At 43.2% G+C, this 26,935-nt stretch overlaps 1 protein-coding gene across 3 annotated transcripts in view; it reads right to left on the bottom strand.

Moving 5' to 3' along the window:
- Positions 1-13,738: 13,738 nt before the first annotated feature.
- Positions 13,739-26,935, bottom strand: part of G3BP1 (G3BP stress granule assembly factor 1) — a 37,180-nt gene continuing 23,983 nt past the window's right edge. For 2 of the 3 annotated variants that reach the window (XM_054037897.1, XM_054037896.1), the window contains 9 exons: positions 26,324-26,497; positions 21,590-21,680; positions 20,986-21,076; positions 20,411-20,615; positions 18,692-18,793; positions 17,968-18,079; positions 17,419-17,544; positions 17,191-17,321; positions 13,739-14,849 (listed from right to left, as the gene is read on the bottom strand). In XM_054037897.1, coding sequence (XP_053893872.1) covers positions 14,643-14,849; positions 17,191-17,321; positions 17,419-17,544; positions 17,968-18,079; positions 18,692-18,793; positions 20,411-20,615; positions 20,986-21,076; positions 21,590-21,680; positions 26,324-26,497 — 1,239 coding nt within the window. In that variant the 3' untranslated portion in view covers positions 13,739-14,642. The remainder of the gene's footprint in view (positions 14,850-17,190; positions 17,322-17,418; positions 17,545-17,967; positions 18,080-18,691; positions 18,794-20,410; positions 20,616-20,985; positions 21,077-21,589; positions 21,681-26,323; positions 26,498-26,935) is intronic. The other variant, XM_054037898.1, reaches the window with a different exon arrangement.

Raw genomic sequence — 26,935 nt, forward strand, 5'->3', positions numbered from 1 at the left:
GTTAGCCTGGATCAGGTGTAGCTATAAAGGAAGCACTGCTTGCGAAAGGCCTATCTAGGAATGACTTGTGGGAGATGGGAATATAGTGATCAGAGCTCCGTCCCCCACTAGACTGACTGAACTCACCTTGGTTTGTGCTCCAGTGCTGGAGAGCCAGTGGGTGATGATTCAGAAGTGACCCTATGTCATGCTAAATCAAAGCCCAGTATCAAATTCCAGCTCAGGTAGAACCTTGCCCGCTGTGAGACATGTAGGGCCCAGCTTATCCCTGGTGTGACCCCACTGTCTTCACAGTGTGGCTGAAGGTAGCCTTGTCTTGTCTATTGTTTCACACTGATTGATAATGAGCCATTGATTGATACCACCATCATATTTCACCTACATAATACCTGCCAAGGGGCATCTCAATAAATAGGATTCCTGTAGCCTGGTGCAAGACTGAGGAACACTTTCCCTCTAATTTGTTGGCTAAACTTTTCTTCCTGAATTGGCCTTGCTACGTTGGCTTCAATTTAAGAGCGGGCTGGGCTGGAGGAGACGCTTCTATGCCCAAGCACCCCTTCACACACATGCAGAATATTACTGTGGGCCTCCACTTTCATCACGTTTTACAGGGCAAACAAATGTCCCAATCCTGCAGGAGGGAAGTGCTCCTCCTACGAAGTTATGAGAGTTGAGAGCACCCAGGACTTTGCAAGATCAAGAAGAAGATGACACAAAAGGACAGAGGTCCCTTGATGTCACCCCTTCTCTCTCTCTTCATGAACTCCAACAGTAGGAAATAGAATATGGCCTTCTGAGTCTTTTGGGTGATTCCTGCTCAACACTCTCCAGGACAAAAAAAAAATCCAATTCCTTACTGGGAACATTCTCTTCTAACCTGAATTAGTCATCAGCTCATCTGAGCAAGAAACATGGTTAAGCAACTAATGCCATGTATACAGTACAATCCCAAAGACACCCGTGTTTTGATAAAAAGTATTGTAACTTCACTACTGGATCTGATAGGCATCCATTCTGGGGGCGAATCTAACCAAGTCAGGCATCTTCATTAGATAGGAATGTTCCAGCAATTCCATTTTAAATTTAATGAACCACTTCCTTTGATTGGGCACAAAGATTTGTTACACACACACACTCTCTCTCTCTCTCGGTTTGGATTGTCACTTCTGGAACAGGGTGCTGAGGTGTGATTTTCCAATAGAGCTTTGTCTTCACTGCAAAGCACAGTGTGTTTTCACATTGAGTTGGCTATCTGGCCGTAAACTCTAAGTAGAGACAAAGCATTTGAGTTTTATCTCGCTATATCTAGCCAAGGTAAAGCCCAGGTGGGAAGTATAGTGTTGACCTCAACTAGCTACATCCAGGTTAAAAGTTACCTGTGCCTTATCACCCCTAGGGTTTTACATCAGTATAGCTAACTCAAGGTAAAACCCCATCTTTTGCTGCAGTGAAGAGACAGCATAAATCTGGGCTTTTTCTTCCATACACTCTTTGCCCTGCAATTAAAATTTGATTTCAGGGCAAGGATTGTCTTTGGTTTGGAATGAAGGCCTGATATTTGGGATTCACTATTATTAGTATTTATTATTTGCTGATGCTACAAGCGTAAGTTAAAAAGATGAGACCTGAAAACTTGGTCATTTCCAAGAACTCCCTGCTCCCACCCCTGTACCTTCATTACAGCATTGTACCAATGTGGAAGTAACTCCAGTTTGATGCCAAGTGTTGGCTATTGTAACCTGGATCCAGCAGGGGAATTGATATGAATGAGGCTCATGCTATAGAGAGAGAGAGAGGACTGCAGCTGATAGGGTAGGGAGTTGCCGATTTCCCTGGTGAATGAGGAGGTGTAACACAACTGTAAGCATCCTAGTATGTGATGAGAAGGGGGGGATTCATTAATAACTGATAAACAGGAGAGATTCTTTTTCATGCCACATTCTGTTATTTGTCTTCCATGGGCATTTAAAGCACTCAACTGGCCACTGACAGATCAAAAGGTGGACATGCCATGTGCTGATTAACAGGCAGGGGGGGCAGCACCTGTAGATGCTACTCTGTTTTATATCATTCATATGTCCAGGCTTCTGCCAGTCTGCAGATCAAACCTGGTCATCGCGTACTTTACCTCCAGGGATCTAAAGGCCGACTGCATTGGGATCCTGGGCCACACCCCTCCTGTCTGCAATTGTCTAGTTGTATTCTGGCGTTTATTGTGTTTAGGTGGTTGTTAGATGGGTCTAGTCCATAAGGTGGTGGAGATGAGGCAGGGAGATGTCCTAGGTGTGACTTTGCACTGCTGTGGATAGACATAGAGGCAGCACTTAGAGTGCTGGTATAAGTTCCTTGGGCCAAATTCAGTCCTGGCGTAACTTGATAGACAGGAGGATATTGCTAGCTCCTTTGGGCAGGGACTACCTAACCACCTTCTCGGCACTCAACTAATAATTCGGGCTGAATTGTGCCCGTGGTCTGTAAAACTTCCTGGTGCTGTCTGCTCTCCTCTTGCTAGGGAGATGCCAGCTACAAAGAGCACAACTCCCTCTGGACCTACTCCAGCTGGGCTCTAAATCCTACCAATAACTGTGGTGGGGAGGACAGGACGGTGCCTGTTCATTTCCTGAGAGGTCAGGGTCTGCTGGCATTTCCATTGTAAAACCTGCTTCAGGGGACTTATAACACAACCCTGAAAAAGCCACTTCGGGCTGAAAACTTGCCCTTTAATTTTTAACTACACGATCAGTGTGTGCCCCCATGTATATTTTACACACACACACTCTCTCTCTCTCTCTCTCATGTTTGCATCTTCAGATTTCTAGAGGGACTTTTTTTCTTTTACATTTGAATGAAATTTGGCAGGACCTTGGTCTGTGGTGTTGACTTGGTCCTTTCCGTACGCTCAGAAAACCATCAAACAACTCACTGGTTGTGGGCTTTTGCAGTGACTAGAAATAGAGCTCCTGCATTTCTCCTATGCCTGTTTCTTACCTTCACACTCATTGCTAGTGGGTTGGTACATCACAAATATCATCTGTCATCTACATGGATTCTGTTGGTTGTGAACAGGGATCAAATAGCACTGAGGGTCGTCTGTTAACGTGAGGTGAAAGGAGATGTGTGCTAAATGTGGCTCTGAAAATACATAAATGAAGGATTTTTACCATGAATAGACTGTGGGACGTTAAGACTGACAATCTAACTTCACACTGAATCCCCCCTCTCAACTCACCCTGTTGCGTCTAGATATTTAAACTCCAGTCCCTTTCAGTTAAGGCTGGAGTTGTTTCTGGAGCAGGGGGGACATAATGGTATACTCTACGTTGCTCAGACACCATAGGATAAGTTAAAAACAAAACTTTGGCCTTTACTCTGGAACGGCGGGGGCGGGGCGGGAGGAGCTTTTTGTGCTTTCAGTGCAGTTACATTATGGTTTCTTGAGACCGCCTGAGTGACTCATTTCAATTGACTTGTAGTGTATCTGGGAAACCATCATGAGGGAGCTAAACTAATATAAACCAGGCATAAACCAGTATGAGAGCGTCTACACACAAAGTTGCCCGGTTTAACTAAATCAGTGCCACTTCTGTGCATTTAGAAAGCCGTAAGAGTAAGTCTTCACACTGCAGAGCACCTGTGTTATCTTAGCCTGGTTGTGAGCAGCTGCACTGCAAAGCCATACTCCAGTTATGGGGCCCACACTGGTGCTGCACTCACCTGTGTCGCTAAGACTTCTAGGGACCCAGCCCATGATTTTTTGGGCTGCAGTAAGATGAGCCTTTCTAGGGTTCTCGCTCAGTGAATTGTGGGAGAATTTACCTGTCCTTCTGTGAGCATGGGGAGAAAACATGGGAAGACTATCAGCACTTGAGTGGCTTAGCCTGCATCCTCACTGCAAAGTGGGTGAATTACCAGCCTGAGTGAAAGCAGATCTCAGACTTTAGCCACCAGCCTCAGATGAACAGCTAGGTGGGGCTGCAAGCACCACTAAACCTGAGTCAGTGATTTTAGTCAAGGGCATAAATTACTATGGGGAAAAGAGGACAGTTCACCACCCAAACCTTGGTTTGTCCCCCCCACACACACTTTTCATAGGTCCCTATGATCCAATTTTTGTACTCCTGTTCCTCAAATTTGCAGGATATAATATATTCATATATGAAATATTCAATACACTGACTCAACTTTGCTCCCTGCCATCAGAATTTTTCTGCAATAACCCCTGCTTGTATTGTGTGGACAGGAACCAGAATAGGATCACCCCTAGAGTAAGAGCCTGGGTTAACTGCAGTGAAGAAAGACCCTTACGGTCATAATTTCCCTTCCCCCTTAAGCTTGGGGCCTGGTTCTGATCTCATTTGTGCCAGTTTTGCACTTCTATAACTCCATTGAGTTCAAGGGGGGGTTGTCAGAGTAATACAAGTAGAAGATCAGTCAGGTCTTGGTCTTCATGCTTCTTGCTACATCTATTATCACAGAGGTAGATCGTTACTGCAATAAAGCTATGACATAAAGGGATGGTCAAGGGTGATACATTTGAAACCTCTCCTAGAGATGCACTTAAATCATTTTTTAAAAGGTCCCATCCCTCCCCTTAGACCTGTGATAGGGGGAAATGACCAAATTATCAGCCCTGAGGGGTGGGGGCTGCTCCAGAGGTTGGTGACCAGCCAACAGCAGATTCCAACAAGTGGGCGTGTTATTGATCCTTGCTCCTGGGCCGGCTCCATGTCTCAGACAGTAGGCGACCCTGCAAAGTAGCTCTGAAGTGTTTGGAACGGAGGCTGTCCCTCTGTTTCAATTCCCTGCCATGGCAGCAATGGGAAAATGCACTAGCCCTGGGCACGTGTCATTTCCCGTGTCTGCAGCAGACCAACCCCAGGACTGAAACGCTGTTGCGCTTCCTCACATGGGAAGGTGGATGATGGGGTTTCATTCTTCCCTTAACGGAGAGGCTGCGAGAGTGGGGACTTTGAAATAGGAAATGTGAACGGTAGGGAAGGGTTCAAGACCCAGATCAGCTTTGGCAACATCTCAGCACCCAAATCCTGCGATGTGTGCATCAATAAAAGGCAATAGCCATAAACTAGGAACAGTAATGAAAGGGTGCCTTTCAGTACACGATTGCTGGAGCGATAGGGGCAGGGATATACATCTGCCAGTGTAGGTGGTGGGGCAAGACCAGCAAGCAGGCACCTCTGTCTAGTAGAGGTTACACAGCTATGGTAGGTGAGGGAAAGTTACTGAGAATGAGGTTCTTCAGCTCCCCCAGCCCTCCCTAAAATGTAGATAAAGAAAAAACCAGTAAAGCAGCTAACGCTTCCCTTTCCTGCCACAAGCACATTCCTGATACTTAGTGATGCATTACATAATGCACCTGGCCAGCCGGCCAGATCCATCCCTCCCTCTACCTCGTTTTCATTAGGATTCTGCACCCCCAGGGGGCAGTAGCTTCACATTATGCTGCTTCTTGTCCACCAGGAAGCAGGTTCCCTTTATTTTTAAAATCCCCCAAATTTCTCATTCTGGAGTCACAGTTAACGTAGCCCTGACTCATGAAAGGGGCTGAGCAGGGAACTGAGGAACGGAGGCCGTTCCAGCTCTGGAATAGCTCTTTACGCTCCGTTGCCCCGGATCCTTAACTCCCAATGGGCCAAATGCTGCCCTGATTTAAGCACCAGCACCTGTTTAAACCAGAGCTGAGATGGGCCTATTGCCTTCAAGGGGGACTTTTTAGAACAGAAGAACGGCTATACTGGATCAGACCAAAGATCCATCTAGCCCAGTATCCTATCTACTAACATTGGCCAATACCAGGTGCCCCACAGGGAATGAACAGAACAGGGAATCATCACGTGATCCCTCCCGTCGCTCATTCCCAGCTTTTGATGGAGAAACCCCAAAAGAAGGACTTTGAGATTTGGTGCCCTCTGGTGTAGGCCTGCAGCTCTACATTATTTCATTTTTTTCGCTCCTGAGATTCCCAATTAATGGTCTGGGTTTGAATCCGAAGAGGTTGCACTGTTCCAATAAAGGAAGGACATAGGTGGTTAGCAGGACACACTGTGAGGTTGAACGAGGACACCATCCAGGTTGACAAGCTCCTAAATTACTCTACCTTAGAAAAATGATTGTTTGAAACAAATGGTCACCTCCTACTGAGGGTCTGTCTTGCTTTTAAAAGCTGCCAACAGTGACCCAGGCCCTTGAAGGTGTTGGGACAATTGGAAGACAGGACTGGCTCCTGGCTTTCTCCCATTGAGACCCAGCAGGGTAACCTGCACTAGCCAAATCCTTGCACAGTAAATCTCAGCTCCCCACTGGTTGAATTGAAGGCAGGTTAATTTGGGGGCCTGTCAGGTTTGGAAATGTCTTCAGAATTATGGTCCTCAGTAAGCACTTGAAGGGCAGGGATGAGCAATCTGCAGCGCCGGACTGCTGCTCACTGTAGCCTCTGACAGTCTCGTACGCTAGCACTACATTCCCTGGTGCTTAAGAAGTCAGACATGAGAGGCAGGCCCATGTTGGGAAGTTGGAGCAGGTCATAAACGTTGGCATAAGGCACAAAGCTGAAAGGTGGATAAAGCTACTTACCCGAGAGGTGCATGGATTACCCAGAAACGCACAGCCTGGAGCATCTCATTCCTACAGTGAAGCTGAATTCAAATGTGAAAAACAGAGGGAGCGTGGGCAGTTCCAGGGCCTGGTTATGACATTACTCACAGCTCCCATAGTGGCCAGAACTCTCCACCTATTTCATGAACTAACCGAGTCCTTGGGAAAAATGTAACTTGCAAGACCAAGGCAAAGCGAGAGATTTTGTAAAGCTGAAGCAACATGCCAAGGAGTTCGCCCGAAAGGACGTACATGGAAATAAGTCACACATCACATTCCATTGCAGTGTATCATCTCCCTAACATCAGTTAAGACCATTCTGAACACAGCCTTTGAATCCTGATGTTGGGGAAATTTGCGTTGCCTGTCGAAGCAGCTGTTTGCTTGCCGTCTCAGGTGGATGGTTACAATGGCCATGCAGAGGAACAGTATCATCATAGATGGGGACATTTCATTGGCTATGTTGTCCACTAACGTTCTACCACAATGTATTATGCATCACATTTAATGTATCCAAACTGAAGTGAGTAGTGCAAAACATATACATACATAGTCAAAAAACAAGCCACCAAACCAGCAGAGATCTCCTCCCTCTAAATACACACATGCCATTTAAATTATATTCCAAAATGAATAGACCTAACTTTGGGCACAAATTGAACTAAATTTAATTACTTATGAATTATTTCTATTTAGGCCAAATAATGCATGTGTGGTTTTGCTCTGGAGGGGAACACACACACACGAGAAGTGAATGGCCCAATACAGAATACTGGTTTCTCAGTATACCCTTGAAATACGGCAGTTCAGAGTTCCCCAGAAGCATCAACCGTATGTTAAGTTTGACCTACTCGTATTTAAAGACTATGTGCCTGGGGAAAAGGTCTCCCTGAAAAGTTTGAAACAATGCTGTTCTCTCATATTTTCTGCATCTCTCTCTCTTCTGCAAGACAGTCCTATGAAAAGAGAATCTTCATTTTAAAAGCTCATTTGGCCTCCCACTGCTCATTAGTGGAGCGTATTAGTACTATTTATACATGGCAGCAGAATGCTGCCTCCCGATTTGGTCTTCCTCCATCATTTTTCAATCCTCTAGTTTAAAATGGGTGTCAGACATTTTGCTAGTCTGCTTGTAAGCATGCCCCTGCAACATTTGCCACCTATTCAGGGCAGCTTTGGGATAACACATGCAACCAGAAAAGGGAGAAAAGAGGAGACTAGAACTTGGCTTTGTTGTAGAGAATTTGCTTCAATGAGTAGCACATTGAACACAAGCAGTGGCATCAGAGACAGAAAGTAACCAAGATTATTAAAACCCTTTCCATTCTAATAGCCTCAGGGGTTACTAGTAACACAGAAGAGGACTGATTTTAAGTACAGGGATTTTAATCAGACAGTTTCCCTTTAACTTCATTCAAAACAACATTTAAAAAAAAAAAAATACAAAAAGTTGTTCATATTCACCTGCCAAGGTTTGGGCTGCTATCTGTGCAGATGCAATATAGTGGGGAAATACCATCAGCCTCTTACAAGGGATTTTGGGCAGATTAGAGGAAGAATTGTCTCTCTCCTGAGCTCTGGTAAGCAGGAAGAGAAAATTGGACAGCCACCAACTACTCTCCAACCACTCCTAGCGCTAGAAAGGAAGTTCAGGTTTGCTCTTGAACATCCTGCTGTAATAGAACTTAGCAACGCCCATGCGCCTGTAGCTCCTGCCTCTGCTGAAACCGTTCTCTCAGTTGTAGCACTGCCATTGGCTCTGTGGCAATCAAATGCCCAAAAGTGGGAAGTCAGGTAGGAAACAGGCAGCAGGAGCAGAAACTAGTTTTCATGCTATCATCAAGAACAAAACCAGGGCTAGAGAAATACAGAAAATACGCACTGAAAGATGTATTGATTCTCACTCAAAGGGACTGCATTTTCCAACAAGTGGAAACTGCTCTAGGCAGAAAAAAATAAAAATAGAAAATGCTTACATAAGTTTCTCTTCTCCCCTGCCCCCTTAAAAAAAAAAAGTGACCTCTGTCTTTTCTATGTGAAATTTATTTATTTGTATATATCGATACAGTTGGTATGGCCTTAATGCTCCATTTAAGGACGTGTTTTGCTATATGGGCACAGAGTGCAAAGCAACTGCTTCCTTAAGAGTAACATTTTTACGTCATGATAAACCTATAACTTATACAAGTACAAGTTGCATGAACACAGAAGCTATGGCAGATTATTTTTTTGGCTTGTAAAAACAAATTAAAAAAAAGTTCTATTTCAGCAGTTTGAAGATGGAATGTAAGATTTCTGTTGTAAGTGTATATAAAAATATATATATTTATTGAACCATACATCCATGCCGATTCCAATTAAAAAACAAAATAAAAGTTTTCTGAAATTTGCTTTCGGTGGATTTTTAGTACCGGAGATGTCATTTTAAAGCCAGTGCTAATGGCTGAGAAGTGCTGCTTTCCTTTAGTATTTCATGGACATTTAAGTAGGATCATTGTATTGTGTACTCTAATTTTGCTGTGGGGGGGGGAGGGAGGGGAGGAGAGAGAAGAATCTTCTCATTACTGCTGCCCTCTGAGCCCTCATCTACACTGCAGTTCCTCACAACAATGCTAGGGTTTACCCTTGCATACCGATAGATGAAAAACTATCCAGATCCCCAAACCTTTTTTGCCGCTTTGGACATTAGCAGCGCTGTAGCAGTTCAGGAATATAGCCTGATCTCTTTTACACGACAGACTGACTCTAGCAGGATATAGGCCCAGGTCTGTTATTAGGTCACCTACTAAAAGGAGTAACTTTTTACTCTGTTAAACACAGGTGAGAGTGCCCTGTACCCACGTACTAAGTGTCAAAATGGCTTTGCTTTTTCCAACCAGCATCAACTGGTGTCCAGATGGCAGGTTGGGCATATTTTTTCTTGCCTTTAGAATAAGTTGGAGCCTAAAAACAACATGTTAGAGGTGATTTCCTAGGAACAGTGGTATTTCTTTGTACTGCTCTACTTCCCAAGTTCTCATGCGAGTTGAATTATGGTTCCTGGCCCTGCAGTATGTTACCTACTTGTTCTAGGGAACTATGTTTATGCATGGGCATTATACGCCACCAACTCTTTAACTACCTTTCTGAGAACGGTTGCATTATGTTGCTTGTACACAGCACTGTATTTCATTGTTGGATGAAGTGATCCCTGCAGTGCCCAAGGCTTTTTTAAAAGACCTTATTCAAGCAATTTCCTCAAAACTGAAGCCTGGGAGAGAAACAAGAGAGGAGGGACACAATATTTTCCCTTTAATGCTTGATAAGGCAACTAAGTATTGAATTTCCATTAGCCAGGCAGCTCATGGTACAGTGCTTAAGCCAAGACTGGAAATCCCTGTGAAAAAGAGGGCCATGGGCAGCTTTTTATACTTCCCCAATGCAGGCCATTTTCAGCCTCATGCCCCCCCGTTTTAAGGCCTGTTTACATTAAAGAAACACTGAAGTATGCCATTTAGTAAAACTTATTTCTGATTAGGCATGTCAAGAAGTTCACTATTAAATCCAATTATTATGTAGCCGGCCTTAACCAGAGAACATTCAAATAAAGTTTCCCAGAAGGCCTGGGACAGTAGTTTTTCAGTTACCAGGCAGCCTGAGAAAAGGTATTGCTGGAAAGAGAAACAAGGACAGGCACAAGCTGTAAATGCTTTAGCAGGAAGTGATTAGGCAAATTGCTGGTATTCTCAGCCATGGGCAGCAGCATGCAGGGAGAGCTATCTGCAGCTACAAAATACCATGTCTTTACCTTGAAAATCTCGGGCTCAGTGAGAGACACGGGGAGGAAATGAATGCATGGATACTGGAACTTCCCCATGACTAGCCATCCTTGCAGAGAAATTCTTCCATGAAGTGGAGGAGGTAAGAGATCAGCTATTTCTCTCCAGTTCAATGCTGCAGTTGCATCCCCCCAAATGAACACTGGCAGCAAGAAGCACAACAGAGACTGCTGCTTGTTTACTCTCTTGGGGCTCACACTACAAGGTGCAGACACAGGTAGTAACTTTTTCTGGGCCAAGACAAATGTTCGCCAGACACATGCTATTTTATAGCGCCAGCTGCCGCTCTTCAGGACAATCACTCTATTCATTCAAGGCACTGCACCTTCTACAAGCAGAGGTTGCACAGCCAATATCTGTAAGAGTATCAGGGACAGCGGTTCATGCACTGAAATCCATCTTATCACTCACGGGACCAACAAAAACATCTTGGCATATGAGAGGTAGTTAAGCCTCTTGGCTATGCTTGTCCACTGAACAGGGCCTGCATGCTATAGGAGGGCCTTAGCACAACTGTGGACTATAAGGTTCGTAACAGCAGAATCATTTCTAGAAACACCCTTTAGCCATTCAACCGTTCCATCCCTCTTCAGTTTGAGCTCTGACCGTAGCTTGCTAGTTTAATAAAATGTATTATGTTCATGCTAATTCAGCTGAGGGGGGAAAAAATTACAAAGACCAAGACATTTGACTGAAGAGAGGGTTTAGAGTTGACTGAAAACCTTTTTTCCCCTCGATAGGATTTACCGTTCGCCTCCCAATACTTATAGAAAGCTCTAATTCAGGTACGTTTACATACACAGATTAGAACTGAAGCCTCAGGACATGCCCTCCATTCCTTACAACGTAGACTTGACAGTACAATGCTAAATGCGTACAGGCTAGACCAGTAGGTAGAAGGCAAAATAGGTACGTTTATACTTTTGGCACTAGTGTTAATTCCACACGAAAGCCTGCTCCTTGAGAAAGTGACTATGCACTTGTTACCTCAAACTGAGCCTTCCCCTCTCTAGGTTAAACACCCCACTGCGTTTTTGTAGAAGTCCAGAACCTCAGGAACCCTTCAGAGCAAGGCTTACGAAGGCCTGCTGCTGCCTTACTAAGCAAAGGGGCCTGTTCACTTGGAACAAGTACTTCCTCTTTACCGGAAAGGCATTGGGAACAGGCATATGCCGCCACAGTGCCACTCAGATTTGGCAGGGCCACCCTGCCACAGATGAACAGAGGAGCAGACATGCCAACACTGGGTGATGCTGCAACGTGTACCAGGTTGCAACACCTAGCGGGAGGAGGCGGGCCCACACCCATGGGACAGAAGCCACCATGGGTGCAAGGTGGGGTCATCACAGACTTCATTCAGATTGTTACTGTGAACATCATGACCTCCATGTCAAAATTGTAGCCCTAATCATGAAGTCATATAGTTTGAGATGCTGTTGGTGTAAACTTTTTAAAAAGTAGTTTCTCGTATAACAAAACACATTAAGATCTTGCATCTTTTTAATTTTTGCATTTCATTCACCTTAGACTATGAAAAAAAAAATCTGGTCAGTTTTGCCACCTGTCTTTCTTCCGGCACTATAACAATGATGTGGTCACACCACAGAAGACTGGCTGTCTAAACAGAGGCAGCAAACACAAAACCCATTTAGGCCTTGCAAGTCTTCTCCACTGCCCTCCTGAAATTATATTTTGAGCCCAAAACTATGACAAAATCCCTTTGAGGACATACTCCTTTAACGAGTGGAGAGGTGTTCACAGCTCTGGCATGTGCAAGGCATAGGTGCTATTTACTGAAGCTTTGATAATCTAAAGTGCAGTATCTGTTGCTAGAGTCGGATTTCTCCCCCGCAGAGGCTGTTCTCCCTCCCCCCTGCAGTATATTATACGTACCCGTCATTATGGAGCTGTAGTTGTGAAAAGCAATGAAAGAACGCCAGCGGGGGAAGACTTCAGAGAAAGACTTGCACTTAACCCCTTGGCAATGGTAGACACTGTTTTCCTGAGCTGAAGTTGGGAAAACCATTTAGAACAGACACTACCAGTTATTACCACAAGAGGGAACTGTGTATTTCCTATATGTCTGTGCACTAAAGTGGCACACTGCGAGGATAGTTATTACAGTTAGCTGTGCTCAAGTGCCAGGATGTGCCTCTATACTTTTGGGAACAGGTTAAAAAAGTCAAGTCAGTCCGTAAAAGGTCTGAGGAGAGGTGGGTTGAACACCAGTTTTTAAAACAAACATTGAAGTCTCTGACAAAAGCTTCCAATGACTTTAATGAGGTGTGGACCGTTTAAACTACACCAACTCTCACATGTAACTTTTCTGGTATGGTTTATAGTGACCTCCCCCTGGCCACAGACAGCTCTGTTCTAGTTTGTAAAGCAGAATGTGTCAGAGGCCACGAGATATGGATATGCCATTACATCACATCTGCACAGATCCTGCATTAGAAAACCCAGAACTTAGACACTGAATCCTGGTTCACATGAAAGAATTACTAATAAGCTCTCCCGGGTGTCCACTGTGATGCAGATACTGCAGGGGGCATATGATATACCATCCAGTCACTTCATATCAACGTAAGGTGGTGGTGCATGGAGCCACTGCTCTAATCTGACCCCAATGGCTTCCGATATTAATCTGGAAGCAAGACTGCCATTTTCTTCCAGATGTTTTTCCATACAATGGAAGTTAAACACCATACCTATTACCAAAATAGCGAGCTGTGCACCGGAATCCTTTAAGACTGGTGTAATAAAGATTGTACACACAGTCTTGTCTTTTATTTTCAATTTTAGTGGAGTCTGAGAATGAATAAGATATTTATTCAATACCAGGAGTATATACCAGCAATTGATAGGCAATCAGTACACCTTCTAGCATAATTGTCAGAGGCTACATCTAATCTAGGTAGTTTCACCTCTGCCAGAGGGGAGTTGCTAAACAGATGCCCAAACTGCAAAAGCGACTCCCCCTCCCCCCAATAAAGAACAGAGTAAGTATACAGGATCCTAAAAAGCACATTTACATGTTAACAATAAAAGATATCTACAACCACAGTTTCCTAGTCACAACAGGAGTTGTTACAAAATGGCGTAACTTTTCAGTCAGCTGGAAAAAGCAAACAAACATTCAGCCAACCACCACCGTGCTTTATAATATTAGACATCTCTACCTACTACCACAGCAGAGATTGGTTCAGTTTCCAAAGCACCTTTTGTCATTATCCTAGACAAAGGTAGTGATGGGAGGAATGCGGGGAAACTCCCCCTTCACAAGAATTCCAACGTACTCCACTTGATAAAGCAAATCTAGACTTTTTTTATTTTTTTAACAATTTGCCAAGACTGGAATGAGAGATAAATAGAAGGCACAACAATTTTGTTTTTTGTTTTTTTTTTATACAAATACAAACTAAAACATGAAAAAAACCTCCCTATTTCAATAAAAAAATTTCACAAGTTCAGGAAAAATGTTTTAAGAGTCAAGTTCTAGACATTTAAAACCTATCCCACAATCCAAAATTTGTAAGTGGTAAAACAGTAGTTAGAATTCCTTTTCGTGATCATGTATCAAAAGAAAAAAGATTCTATGGATACCCTTTATTCCACTTTTACAGCGCCACAGAGAGAAGAATGAATGTCAATTTTTCAAGTGGCAACATGGCCAGACCAAAGGATGTGCACATGACCCTCAAGGGACAAACAATAGTTTCTCCTGCCTTGAAATGCTTGCCAAGTGCTAGGTTTTCCTACAGGCTCTTGAACACATGCGGGTGAAAGATTATTCCACTGACTGAAACGCACCCAATTTCAATATAGAGCGCCAAAAAAAAAAAAAAAAAAAAAAAAAACAACCACACACCACATTCCTTTAGGAAAGACCCACTGGTATACACACAAAAAAAAAAATCCAGTCCGTAAGTTTGCAGTGAGCAAGGAACTTCCGTTCTTTTCTTTTTAAAATCCACTTTTCCTAAAATATTGTTCCACAAAGCTGGAATCTGGGACAAGGACTAGGGGGGGGGGGGGAAAAAACCAAAAAACGAAAAACACAAAACCATAACAAACAAAAAGGGGCCAAAAACAGTATCAAACGTAGCAGTCTATAACAGGCCAGGGCCACATTCCAAGATACCCAAGGCTGAAATTCACAAATCTGCAGGAACAAGGGTTTGTGCCACCATGCCAACATCCTTGATGCATTCACTGGCGTTGCCCGATGCCCCTTCCAGCTCCAAATCCTGGTTTCTGAGACATTCCTCCACGTGGAGGCCCTCGAATCCCACCTCCCAGCCCTCCCCGAGTGCCTCCAGGTCCACGTGGTCTGTTGTCTCTGCGGTCACCCTCCCTGGCAGCTCGTGTTTTCTTCTCCTCCACGTTCAAACGCACCTCTCCCCTGAACATGATGGGCTGCAAGAGAAAGATTTACCAGCATTAACAATGCAGCTGTAACTCTCCAACAAAGCCTTTCACGTGGGTAAGTTTATGCTGTTCCCTTCAATGGGATTAATATTAGGAATGGGAGCAAGACAAGAAAGGAGGAAATAAAGCTCATGGCAGCTACCTATTTACAGGTTAAAAAAATACTACATCAGTTGTGTACTCAGCCAGACATTTTGTTAGGGTGGCAGGAGAAGGCTATGGGGGGAAAAAGAAAGGGACAGTTGATCCAATCCTTCCAGTGACTTCTTGGGCAGTTGAACACTTTACATGCTCCACCTTTCCTAGCAAGTCATTCGAGAAGATGAGCTTGTTTCACTGACACACTTTAGTACAACGAAAAGTCATTCAGATCACTGCTAGTTCCAGTTGACTTTTCTTCTGATTTGAAGCAGCTCAGAGGCCCATATTGCACCCTTCCTGCATTCTGGGGAAATCCTTCACTTTCAGCAAAGCAGCATTTTATATTGTGTGATGAGGAGTTACTGAGGGCGTGTCTATATGACAGCAAGAGAAGTACCCTAGTACACGAAGCCACGCTCTGGGCCTTTCAATGTGCTGCAGCAGTGCACACATGGGGAGATAGTGCACTGTGTGCTGTAGATTCACCACCTGGCTTGCGACACAGTAACTCACTGTGTAGACAAACCTTGAGTTGGCAAATTGCACTGAAGCAGGGAAGAGGCCAATCAGAACATATGCCCTATTAGCACTAAAAGCTAAATAAGCTACTGCCACATAAGGCTGAGGAATTAAGTCTACAAAAAGCTAAGAAATTCAAGAGTGAAGGTTCCTTCATGCATATATCAATTATCTCTCATTAGAGACCATGAATTATTCTGGATGCTCCAACATATAAAGAAGGGCTTGAAAATCCCCCTTGCTAGTGACAAGCAGAAAGCTTTTCAGCTAAGATTCCCACTTGATGATCCGTTCCCCTGGAGCTGCCCTGGCATGAGGGGTACCAACAGCCTTCCCAGCAACCAGGTATGGGAATAGGGTTTAAGTATCTCTCTGTCACTTTGCCCCTAGACTTCACTGGTAGGGCCTCCCTTTCACACGAACTGCTAGCAAGCAGGTTTAGCTCTCTGGTTGATAGTTTACTAGGAATCTTTAAGTCCCGATATGCAGTATTTGCAATGTAGCAGAGATAGTATTGTTGCAAGAACTGGTCTAGAATTAAAGGAAACATGCTTGTGTCCAGCATACTGTGCACGATGGCTGGAGAAAAATCAATACAGATAACTAAAGTTAAATTACAGATGGAAATAAGGGTTCTGAATTATTAGAAGTAAAAAAATATTTGAAATGTTCAACCCTGGGTTAAATACACACATAAAGCCCCCACTACTGTCTTAGATTACCAAGAAGGAGAGCATCAGTGTTAATTATACTTTAAGTCTGACACAAACATTCCTTAGAGCCTGCAGATTTGTGACTTGTAGGAAAAGAGCACAAAACTGATATAAACAGAATACATACAGAAAAGGGCCAAGGACTGGCCATTCCTCTCCAGGATGTCACACCAAGGGGGTGAGAGAAGTGCCCCTGACTGCTGCGAACTACAACTCTCTCACTGCTGGCTGTACAGGGGCAGATGTGTGTGGGTGCAAGGTGTTTAGATCGACCACCTACACAACAATCCCCATGGGGTCACTAGCTATAGCCTTTTACATTCATAGTGGCTGTGGCCAGTCTGAGAGCAGGTGACTCTGCACCCTGCCTTGTTTAGGGTGTAAATTCCTTCTTCAAGTCAAACACTAACATGGTTCCCCCCCGCTTTTTCAAAGCTTCTTTATTTGGGCTCTGTTTTCCATGGCAGCCTTCTCTTGCTTTCGGTTTGTTTTAGGGATATAAATATCCGTTCAAAAAGTTAACTGTTTAAATGATTTAAATTATGTTATTTAAATGGTTAACCAATTGAAGGGAGAGGGGCTGTTCCTGGAGCAGGCAACTGGCAGAGTCTGGGGGCTAACAGTTAGGATTGGTTAACCAGTAAGACTAATGCTTACCGATTAACTGTTTAGGTTTGTAAAATACTAGTTTGCTTCAGCACTAAATTTGGCCAACTGTGTGTGTGAATTTCCAAACAGCATGAACACGTGAATCACACACTTATTCAGAGTAGTTCATTTATGGACGTAAACTGGGGGCAGAGGAAGAAGAGAGGGGCTAAAAAATCAGCTGGCTAGAAGAATGTCCCTTCTCCTTAAGGGTCAGACAGACATTGCCCACCATTAACAGAGAGGAATGAATTCAAATACATTATTTTGCAGAATCCAATCTCTACTGGTCCAAACCGCCACCTTACCCTATTGCTAAGGATCTTCTGAACTGGTTCAGGATCATCGAACACCACAAACCCAAAGTTAGGGAGCTTCCCACCGCTGTTGATGCGGAGTTCCACAACATTCCCATAATCTGCAAGAGAAGAGCCAAGTTCTTTGGTCACACATTAGAATGTTCTGCAGAAACAGACATGTGTTTATGGTTGCAGCCCCAAAACCCTGTGGTGAACACAGCAAAGTCAGCAACTTACTTTGGAAGAAGTCCTTCAGTTCAGTTTTATCCACATCATGAGGAAGGTTCCCAACAAATAGCTGGTGACTGTCTGGGTACCTAACAATCCGTCTAGTTTCCATGTCTCCCTGCTCACCTTCACGAACTTAAAACAAAAAACACTTGCTTAAAAGCCAATCATCATGCACAATACCTGAACAGTTCTAATCATCAGTGTAACTGGCATGCCGTAAGATTCAGTCTCAAGTTCTAGTGGAATTTCAATAATTTTCACAATAGCCATGCATTAGAAACTCACTGATGAGCAAACAAATCAAAACAAAATCTAAATACTACAAACTTTTTTTATATTCATGAAAGTTCATTTCTAAAACAGAGGTTCAGGTCCAGATCAGCTAAAACAGCAACAGTAGCAGGAGTGATTTAGAATATCTATCATTAAGAACTGAAAAACCAACTCTAATTGGCACATGGTATATTGAGTGCCTCATGGCTCCTTAGGCAATTAAAAGGTGATAGAAAGGGGGGGAAAAAAGTCAAGTACTTATGCTCGTCTAGCTTTTCTTACCTGGTCTAGGCCCTCTCTGTGGTGGGATGCTTGTTCGCTGCTCCCTCACCCTCTGATCCCTCTGTGGCCTCTGTGACGGAGTCTGGGATTCAGGCTTGGACTCAGGACGGGGCTGCAGAAATGAACAACCAGTAAGTGATACGTAAAAACAGGCAAGGCTAGTAGCAAGGTTCATTTTTCAAAGCTTACTATCAAAGTTTAGATTATTCAGAGATAATTTCCAATTTGCAAAAGATTGGTAGTTCTTTTCATCAGTGGCTACAGAACGCATTTCAGCTCAAGTTATACTTGTAACTTCAAAATGAAATGCTGTTCTGTTTTTACTGTGTAGTGCTCAGTTAATAAGATGTACCCTGGGGCTACACAATGTCAGAAAGGGAGATGAAGCATATCTTGCCTAATCATGGCTGAAAGATTTTAGTACCTCTAACTTGGCAAGTTTGCCCAAGCTCTGTGGAACTGCCCTCACTAGATTTTTTCATGTTTTTCAAGGCAGATACCCTCAACACACACAGTGAACACATTTGGTCCACGCTGATGAAGGTTTTCTTCACAGCTACAAGGGTTACAAATGTGATTTTTGTTTAAAAGGTTATTTAGAAAACCCCTAACAATTCCAAAACCCCATCAAGAATCCTAAAATGAATGCTATAAGCAGGGAATTTCTACTGCATATTTTCCCCCCAGGTCACCAAGTAATTTGTGATTAGTGCAGAATTCCTACTTGCGAGGCTGGTACTTTCACAACATGAGGTGGTATTCCCAATACTGGAACAGCTCCACTGGGTGGGAGGTTCTTGCTGGTTACAGATGCCCACGAAAATGTCTAAAGGAATGAATAGTGTTACTTAGTAACTCAAGGCCTGCAGTTCTAGTTCTAGCAACAGGCCCAGACCCCGAGCTGTGCCTCTCAGGAGTGGCAGCTGAGGTGGTGGACACAGCTTTAAAACCACTTTTGAGCCTTCCGAGTTCTGGGTCCAGCCCTCAGCAGTTTCCCCACAGCTGCCTATGAATCATCCCAACTCAGAAAAGCTAGAGTGCAGAGTATTCCAGCCACAGTCTCACCCTAGCAGTAGCCTAGGCCTATTACACTAGGCCTGTGGCACCCATGGATCCCCACCCCCTGCTGCAATGGTGGAATCAGAGGGAGGAGGGATAGCTCAGTGGTTTGAGCATTGGCCTGCTAAACCCAGGGTTGTGAGTTCGATCCTTGAGGGGACCACTTAGGGATCTGGGGCAAAAATCAGTACTTGGTCCTGCTAGTGAAGGCAGGGGACTGGACTCTATGACCTTTCAGGGTCCCTTCCAGCTCTAGGAGATAGGTATACTTTTATTTCCATAGATTATTTGTTTCCAACCCCTGAACACTGCATAAATTGCATAAACAGGCAGGGATGCAGCACAGAATTGGGGCTAGTGTTAGACTCCTCACTGCAGGGGTTACACCCTAACCGTATTTGGAAAGGTACTGTCACAACCATAAGTTGGCTGGACATAGTCTGGCTTTAAAAGAAGAAAAAATTCAGTGGCTACTGATCTTATTGATTAAATTTTCACAACTGTGCAAAATGCATTTTAAGACATCTTTCTATCTATTTACATTTTCACAGTTGTGGGAAGTTAGATGGGGCAGATGCTTATTTAATGACAGCAGACATAACCGTTAACACACATATTGTCAATATCACATGTCAAAATATAAAAGTAATTATGCTGAAATCAAACTCTAATAGAGGGGTAGGCAACCTATGGCATGTGTGCCAAAGGCAGCACGCGAGCTGATTTTCAGTGGCACTCACACTGCCCGGGTCCTGGCCACTGGTCCAGGGGCTCTGCATTTTAATTTAATATGAAGCTTCTTAAACATTTTAAAAACCTTATTTCCTTTATATACAACAGTTTAGTTATATATTAGACTTATAGAAAGAGACCTTCTAAAAAGGTTAAAATGTATTACTGGCATGCGAAACCTTAAATTAGAGTGAATAAATGAAGAGTCGGCACACCACTTCTGAAAGGTTGCCAACCCCTGCTCTAATAAGTTCTCAAGCAGTACTTTTCTTACTTTGCCTAAATTTTGATTAACAACCACCAATAAAAACCTAATCCTTCCAAGCCTTACCATAAGCATTCAATTTAAGGACAAATTCAAGCCAGTTTCTGGAGCAAACTGAACAGGTACAAAATACCGAGGGCCTTGATAACGTGTCGTCATATTGAGATACCAGCAACCAGCTAACTGACCAATTGCTTTTCTGTGGATAAGCTCAATTTGAGGCAAAAAGGACAATTCAGGAGCAGGAGAGAAAAGTCTTATGCAAAAGAATTTGGATACTTCTCATCCAGCTACCCCATCTCGCCAGAGCAAAGATGATGGTGTGTTCTACATAATGAAGAGGAGAAAAAGGATGAACATACAGATTAAAGTCACTCATTTCATTACCCTGGAGTCCTCTTGCACCACAGGAGCAGGGTCTGCAGGGACCGGAGAAGGACTCTTTTCCATAGTCTCCTCAGGAACAGTTTCCTCCAATACTGGCTCAGATTTTTCTTCCTGCACTTCTGGTTCTGGCTCCTGTTCAGGCTCCGGTTCAGGCTCCGGTTCTGGTTCCACTACTGGCTCCTCCAGCTGTTCCTCCAAGTCATTGCTATTGAAGAACATCAGGAATGGAAACAAGATGTCTTTTCAATTCGGATAAAGAACAGTATTGAAGGCAGGCTTCTAACCCAGGTATGCAAAGTACAATGCAATCAAGAAGAGCAGCACAGCAAAATTCACTTCACTAGGCATATACTTAGAACGTGTTATATCAGCTGAAAACAGTTGCTCAGCCTCACAGCTAATAGTGTATCATTTAACAAGGTTTATGCTACAGCTTCTGCAGCAGAAGCCCGACTTCTAGACATAAAACATTTTCATTCCTGACTTCTCTTCACATCCGATTCCAGACCTGGTCCTTAAAGAGATCACACAATGCAAAGTTTGCCTTCACCATATTAAGAGTATAATCTTTTTACCTTACAGACTGCTCGTAGTAAGCACCGGGATCATCAACTGTCTCAGGGGTCTGCTGTCTTTCCTCAGGTTCCTCCACCTCCTCCTCAGATTCTAGAGTGGGTTAGGGAAGGAAGAGAACTCAAGTTACACCTATCACACTGTCCAAGCTCAAAGGGATTCTTTAAAAAAAAAAAAAAAAAAAAAAAAAAAAAAAAACAAACAAACAAAACAAACAAAAAAACAACCACCACAAATTTTTGGGAAGTTTTATTTTAATATCACTGCAGGAAGAAGGACCGTACCAGCGACTGCAACAGTCTGTATTCCACCAGCCCATGCTGAAGTACCAGCAGTACAGAAGGGACAGGAAAAAAAAAAAAAAATATATATATATATATATATATATATATATATATATATATATATATATATATATATATATATATATATATATATACACACACACACACACACAGGAGAGACAATTTGAATTTACTGCAAATATGCCTTCTCATAAGAGAAGAATCTTCTCTAGTCTGAGAATTGAGAGTAGTTTACTATGCCCACTAATGCCACAAAAATCTGGCACTGGTAGAATTCTCCAGGATCCTGGTACTTACTTACCCTCTGGAGGCTCGGTGTCCGAATCACCAAAAACCTCATCTTGGTAGCGGAAGATGTCGTTATGGACATAAAACTTATTTGCAACAGAACCCTGCAGGCAAGCAGGAATAAGAAGTTGGTTCCATTATATTCAGTCTCAGAGCAAAACATTACATGATTATGAAGAGTTTACAGCCATAGTGACAGATCCTGGTCAGAGCTCTGCCCCTCCTGTGACACTCTGGCTGTGCGGAAGTAGCAACTGCCCCAACAGAGGGAACCTCTGGGTGGCACAAAACCAGCAAAGTTGCTTCTACACTCAGCTCCCAAGCACACAAGGGACATTCTTGGGCAGGCTATGAGGGGAGAATACTAGCATGTGCTGCACTCCAAAGAATCACCACACTAGGTGATGCACCTTAGAGCAGATTTGTAGTTGAGGTTGCCCTAAGCTATGATAGGACTGGTTTGGCCTCCAGTCAAGCAGAGGATCACGGGAGTGGAGAGGTTGCTTTGTACCACTTTTTGCCCCCCATTCCATATACTGCACTAAGCAGTTTATGGCCCAGATCCCTAGGTTTGGCCAGTGATTAGGGAATATTTGCCAGTCTATGAGGAAAAACCTATAAACTCATCTCCAATATGGAAAATTCAAGTACTAGGTTCATATTTGCTTTGACATATTGAATTTTTTTAAAAAGAATAAAGGCTTGACACGCCTGTCAAAATGGAAATACTGTTGCAATCATAACAGCCATTCCACCATAATAGCAAGCACACAGCTGTAGGTGATGAAGAGAACTAGGATAACACCCATAAAACTCTGCAGAAAGCAAAGAGACACTGTACAGCTTTTGAAAGGATTCCTGAAGCAGAATGGAATGAATAGCATTTTTCCTAACAAGCAACTATACCTTGCTTCATTATGGCTGACAGGATCAATAAGGCCAAATTAAAGCCAAACAAAAGGTTAGCAACTGTATCTAGCTGTGGATTTGAAAAGTTTTTTGGGGGCCATCTCAGTAACAACTTGAGAACAATAGATCACAATCAGAAACAGACTTATGGGCTTGGAGCTGCTCTACAATAATTCATGAATACTGTAGGTTGACCTAGCAAATTGGATGTTTACTGTGTTAATATATAAGGAAAACAAGCAGGAAGGAAACAGAATGGCTCAAGATAAGACACCTGTTGATAAACACAAGGGGGCATTAAGAGACAATGCTAGGATGTAAAAAGCCTGGGAACCAAAGTCAAAAAGACTATAGAAGTTTAAAAGGGGACTAGAGGTGGTTTTGGAATTAATTGATAAAAACTTAACATTAACAAGTCACTGGGACCAGATGGCATTCACCCAAGAGTTCTGAAAGAACTCAATGTGAAATTGCGGAACTATTAACTAAGGTTTGTAACCTGTCCTTTAAATCGGCTTCTGTACCTAGTGACTGGAAGTTAGCTAATGTAACGCCAATATTTAAAAAGGGCTCTAGAGGTGATCCTGGCAATTACAGACCGGTAAGTCTAACGTCGGTACCGGGCAAATTAGTCGAAACAATAGTTAAGAATAAAATTGTCAGACACATAGAAAAACAAACTGTTGAGCCATAGTCAACATGGTTTCTGTAAAGGGAAATAGTGTCTTACTAATCTATTAGAGTTCTTTGAAGGGGTCAACAAACATGTGGACAAGGGGATCCAGTGGACATAGTGTACTTAGATTTCCAGAAAGCCTTTGACAAGGTCCCTCTCCAAAGACTCTTACGTAAATTAAGTTGTCAAGGGATAAAAGGGAAGGTCTGTTCATGGATTGAGAACTGGTTAAAAGACAGGGAACAAAGGGTAGGAATTAATGGTAAATTCTCAGAATGGAGAGGGGTAACTAGTGGTGTTCCCCAAAGGTCAGTGCTCGGGCCAATCCTATTCAACTTATTTATAAATGATTGGAGAAAGGGGTAAACAGTGAGGTGGCAAAGTTTGCAGATGACACTAAACTGCTCAAGATAGTGAAGACCAAAGCAGACTGTGATGAACTTCAAAAAGATCTCACAAAACTAAGTGATGGTGCAACAAAATGGGAAATTAAATTTAATGTGGATAAATGTAAAGTAACGGACATTGGAAAAAAATAACCCCAACTGTACATACAATATGATGGGGGCTAATTTAGCTACAACAAGTCAGGAAAGAGATCTTGGAGTCATCGTGGATAGTTCTCTGAAGACATCCACGCAGTGTGCAGTGGCAGTCAAAAAAGCAAACAGGGTGATAAGAATCATTAAAAAAGGGTAGAGAATAAGACTGAGAATATATTATTGCCCTTATATAAATCGATGGTACGCCCATATCTCGAATACTGCGTACAGATGTGGTCTCCTCATCTCAAAAAAGATATACTGGCACTAGAAAAGGTTCAGAAAAGAGCAACTAAAATAATTAGGGGTTTGGAACGTGTCCCATATGAGGAGAGATTTAAAGAGGCTAAGACTCTTCAGCTTGGAAAAGAGGAGACGAAGGGGGGGATTTGATAGAGGTATATAAAATCATGAGTGATGTGGAGAAAGTGGATAAGGAAAAGTTATTTACTTATTCCCATAATACAAGAACTAGGGGTCATCAAATGAAATTAATGGGCAGCAGGTTTAAAACAAATACAAGGAAGTTCTTCTTCACGCAGTGCACAGTCAACTTGTGAAACTCCTTACCTGAGGAGGTTGTGAAGGCTAGGACTATAACAGCGTTTAAAAGAGGACTGGATAAATTCATGGTGGTTAAGTCCATTAATGGCTATTAGCCACGATGGGTAAGGAATGGTGTCCCTAGCCTCTGTTTGTCAGAGGATGGAGATGGATGGCAGGAGAGAGATCACTTGATCATTGCCTGTTGGTCCACTCCCTCTGGGGCACCTGGCATTGGCCAATGTCGGTAAACAGGATACTGGGCTAGATGGACCTTGGTCTGACCCAGTACGGCTGTTCTTATGTCTCAAAAGCAATGTTCCCTCTAATTTTTCCCATGCATGTGAGGAATGAATTTTGTTATGTGCACCAATATGGAGGTGATGTGTGGTGTGGGTAGGGCCAAGGAGTTCAGGATGCGAAAGGGGGCTCAGGGCTGCGGCAGAGCCTTGGGGTGCAGGGAGGTGAGGGTTCTGGGATGGGGGTTGAGGATGAGAAGTTTGGGGTGCAGGCTGCCCTGGGGTTGGGAGGGGAGGGAGAAGAGAGCTGCCTCTCCCCAGCAGCTCCGGGACTGGAGGGGAGGTGGTGCGGCAGCTCCAGGACTGGAGGGGAGAGGGCCGCCTCTCCCCGACTGCAGCAGCTCTGGGGCTGCAGCTGCAGGAGAGGTGCCTCTCCCCGCTGCAGCCCTAAGCACCTGCCTGGCAGTGCAGCTTAGAGGGAAGCTAGTTCAAGAGGGGCAGGCAGTTGTTCAGGGAAAACAAACCCAACCCAGGACCTGCTGCGGTGTCTGAAGAAGATAGACCTGCCTTCACTACCATGAGGAGAAGTGTATAGTAAGAGACATGTATATACCAACTATTTTGCTGCACTTTGACCCTGTCTTAAAAGTAGTAAAATAACACTAATGACTTCTATTTCAAACAGAAAAGGGTCAGAAGAAATTCATTCCATTCTATACCAAGTATTAACTACTTTTAATCCATCTGTATCTGGATAGCACACCATAGCTCACGTGTCTGTGATTGGACTTCAGAGAAGAAAAGGTAATTAAATACAGAATACCAAGGGACTGATGAGTAATCTAAATGAAATCCCTGAAAGCATCCTGACTTTATGGATAAGTCTAGTGTCATATTGCCCATGTAAGCGTTAGAGAATTTATTAATAAGCTCAGAGACTAACTCTTTGCTGAGATGCTGCATAGTAGTAGTTGTTTCCCTAATGGTGCTGTATTTAAGAAGTGATATTTGAGGTATGCCAAATATCAAAAGTTTAATAGATCACAAACACGAAAGTGGGATTTTAGGTCAAACTAAGTCCAGTTAGGAAAGGCTGGAGACATGGAGATTAGGAGCTACCCTCAACTATACAGCCTCTAGAATACAGAAGTAAAGGCACGTGCTCAACATAGCAAGATACTTGTAAATAAGATGGGTGGTCTGCAATGATGCTCATCATGGACATCTCTTTCCATGCATTAATCATGACTCAAAGATAATTTGTTATGAACTACCAAAGTTGAAAAAGACTGGGAGCTACAGCTTCCAAAACGTAAATTGGAAACTGCCAAGTTAAAAATAATGTCACGCAATTATTATCACTTTCTTCACTCCCACTTTCAACTGTCATATGATTTTGAAAACTGCTATTTTGAAAGCAACTGCAGCGAGAAGTCAATACTTTATAGCATCAGAAAGCTTGGAATGCAAGTCTTCAAATGTAGGAGAGCTTTGTTCTCCAACACTAGATGTTTGAGGTATCAGCTGCAAGATACAACTGTTAAGTGGGGGATCTACAATATTTTGAAAATACCTACCTAAGCAATATTTTAATGATACTTACTAGCCACAACTCAAAATGTTACATCCCCTCCTGGTACTGTTCCAGGTTAGCATAAACAAATTAAAGTAATGTAACTTCTTAAAGCATTTGCAGCACACCACTGTTGGACTCTTGTGCAAGAAATACTTCCCAATTGGAATCTTCAGATTCCAGTGGTGAGCAGAATAGCTACAACTATTTTCATGTCAGTACTAGCATATGGGTTAAAGTAACAGCAGAGCTCCATAAAGCATACCTCAGGTGCAAGTACAAACGTCTGCATGAACCTGCGCACTGGCTGCATGTTATTGGAGAGTTCTCCCATCACCTGGACTACAACACCATCATTAAGAGTAGCATGGGCATCCACATGACGGATCTTTGTGTGGCAGTCCTTAAAGTTCAGTGACAGCACCTTCTTGTGGATGTCCTGCAAAAGGCAGAGAAGAATCAGTTACCCATTTTCTAAGATAATTCAGTTTATCAGAAAGACTTGTATAGTGCAGATTGGTGGGTATAGAGAATATCAAGTTTAGTGAGAGGCTTGCAGCCTAGGGTTGCCCTCAAAGCCCTAGAGAGCATAGTCCCAAATGCCACTCCCCCTTGGTGTAGTTCTTTAGATTTAAACTTTCCTCAATACCTTCAGTCTTCACTATTTTAGTCTCTCTAGGTCAATCTGCTGTTTGGCTTTTCCACCCTCCCTCTCCAATTTTGGTGCCACTTGCAAATTTGATCATCACATCAAGGCAGCACAGACAGACAGCCATGCCATGCGCTTTTTCTTCTGAGTTGAGACAAGGGTCAAAGAGGACACTTGGACTTTGCTTTAGTTTGCAGAAGATATCATTGCCTGAATACCATTAAATGC

The sequence above is a fragment of the Malaclemys terrapin genome, chromosome 8, assembly GCF_027887155.1.
Source record: "Malaclemys terrapin pileata isolate rMalTer1 chromosome 8, rMalTer1.hap1, whole genome shotgun sequence".
Classification (NCBI taxonomy): Eukaryota; Metazoa; Chordata; order Testudines; family Emydidae; genus Malaclemys; species Malaclemys terrapin.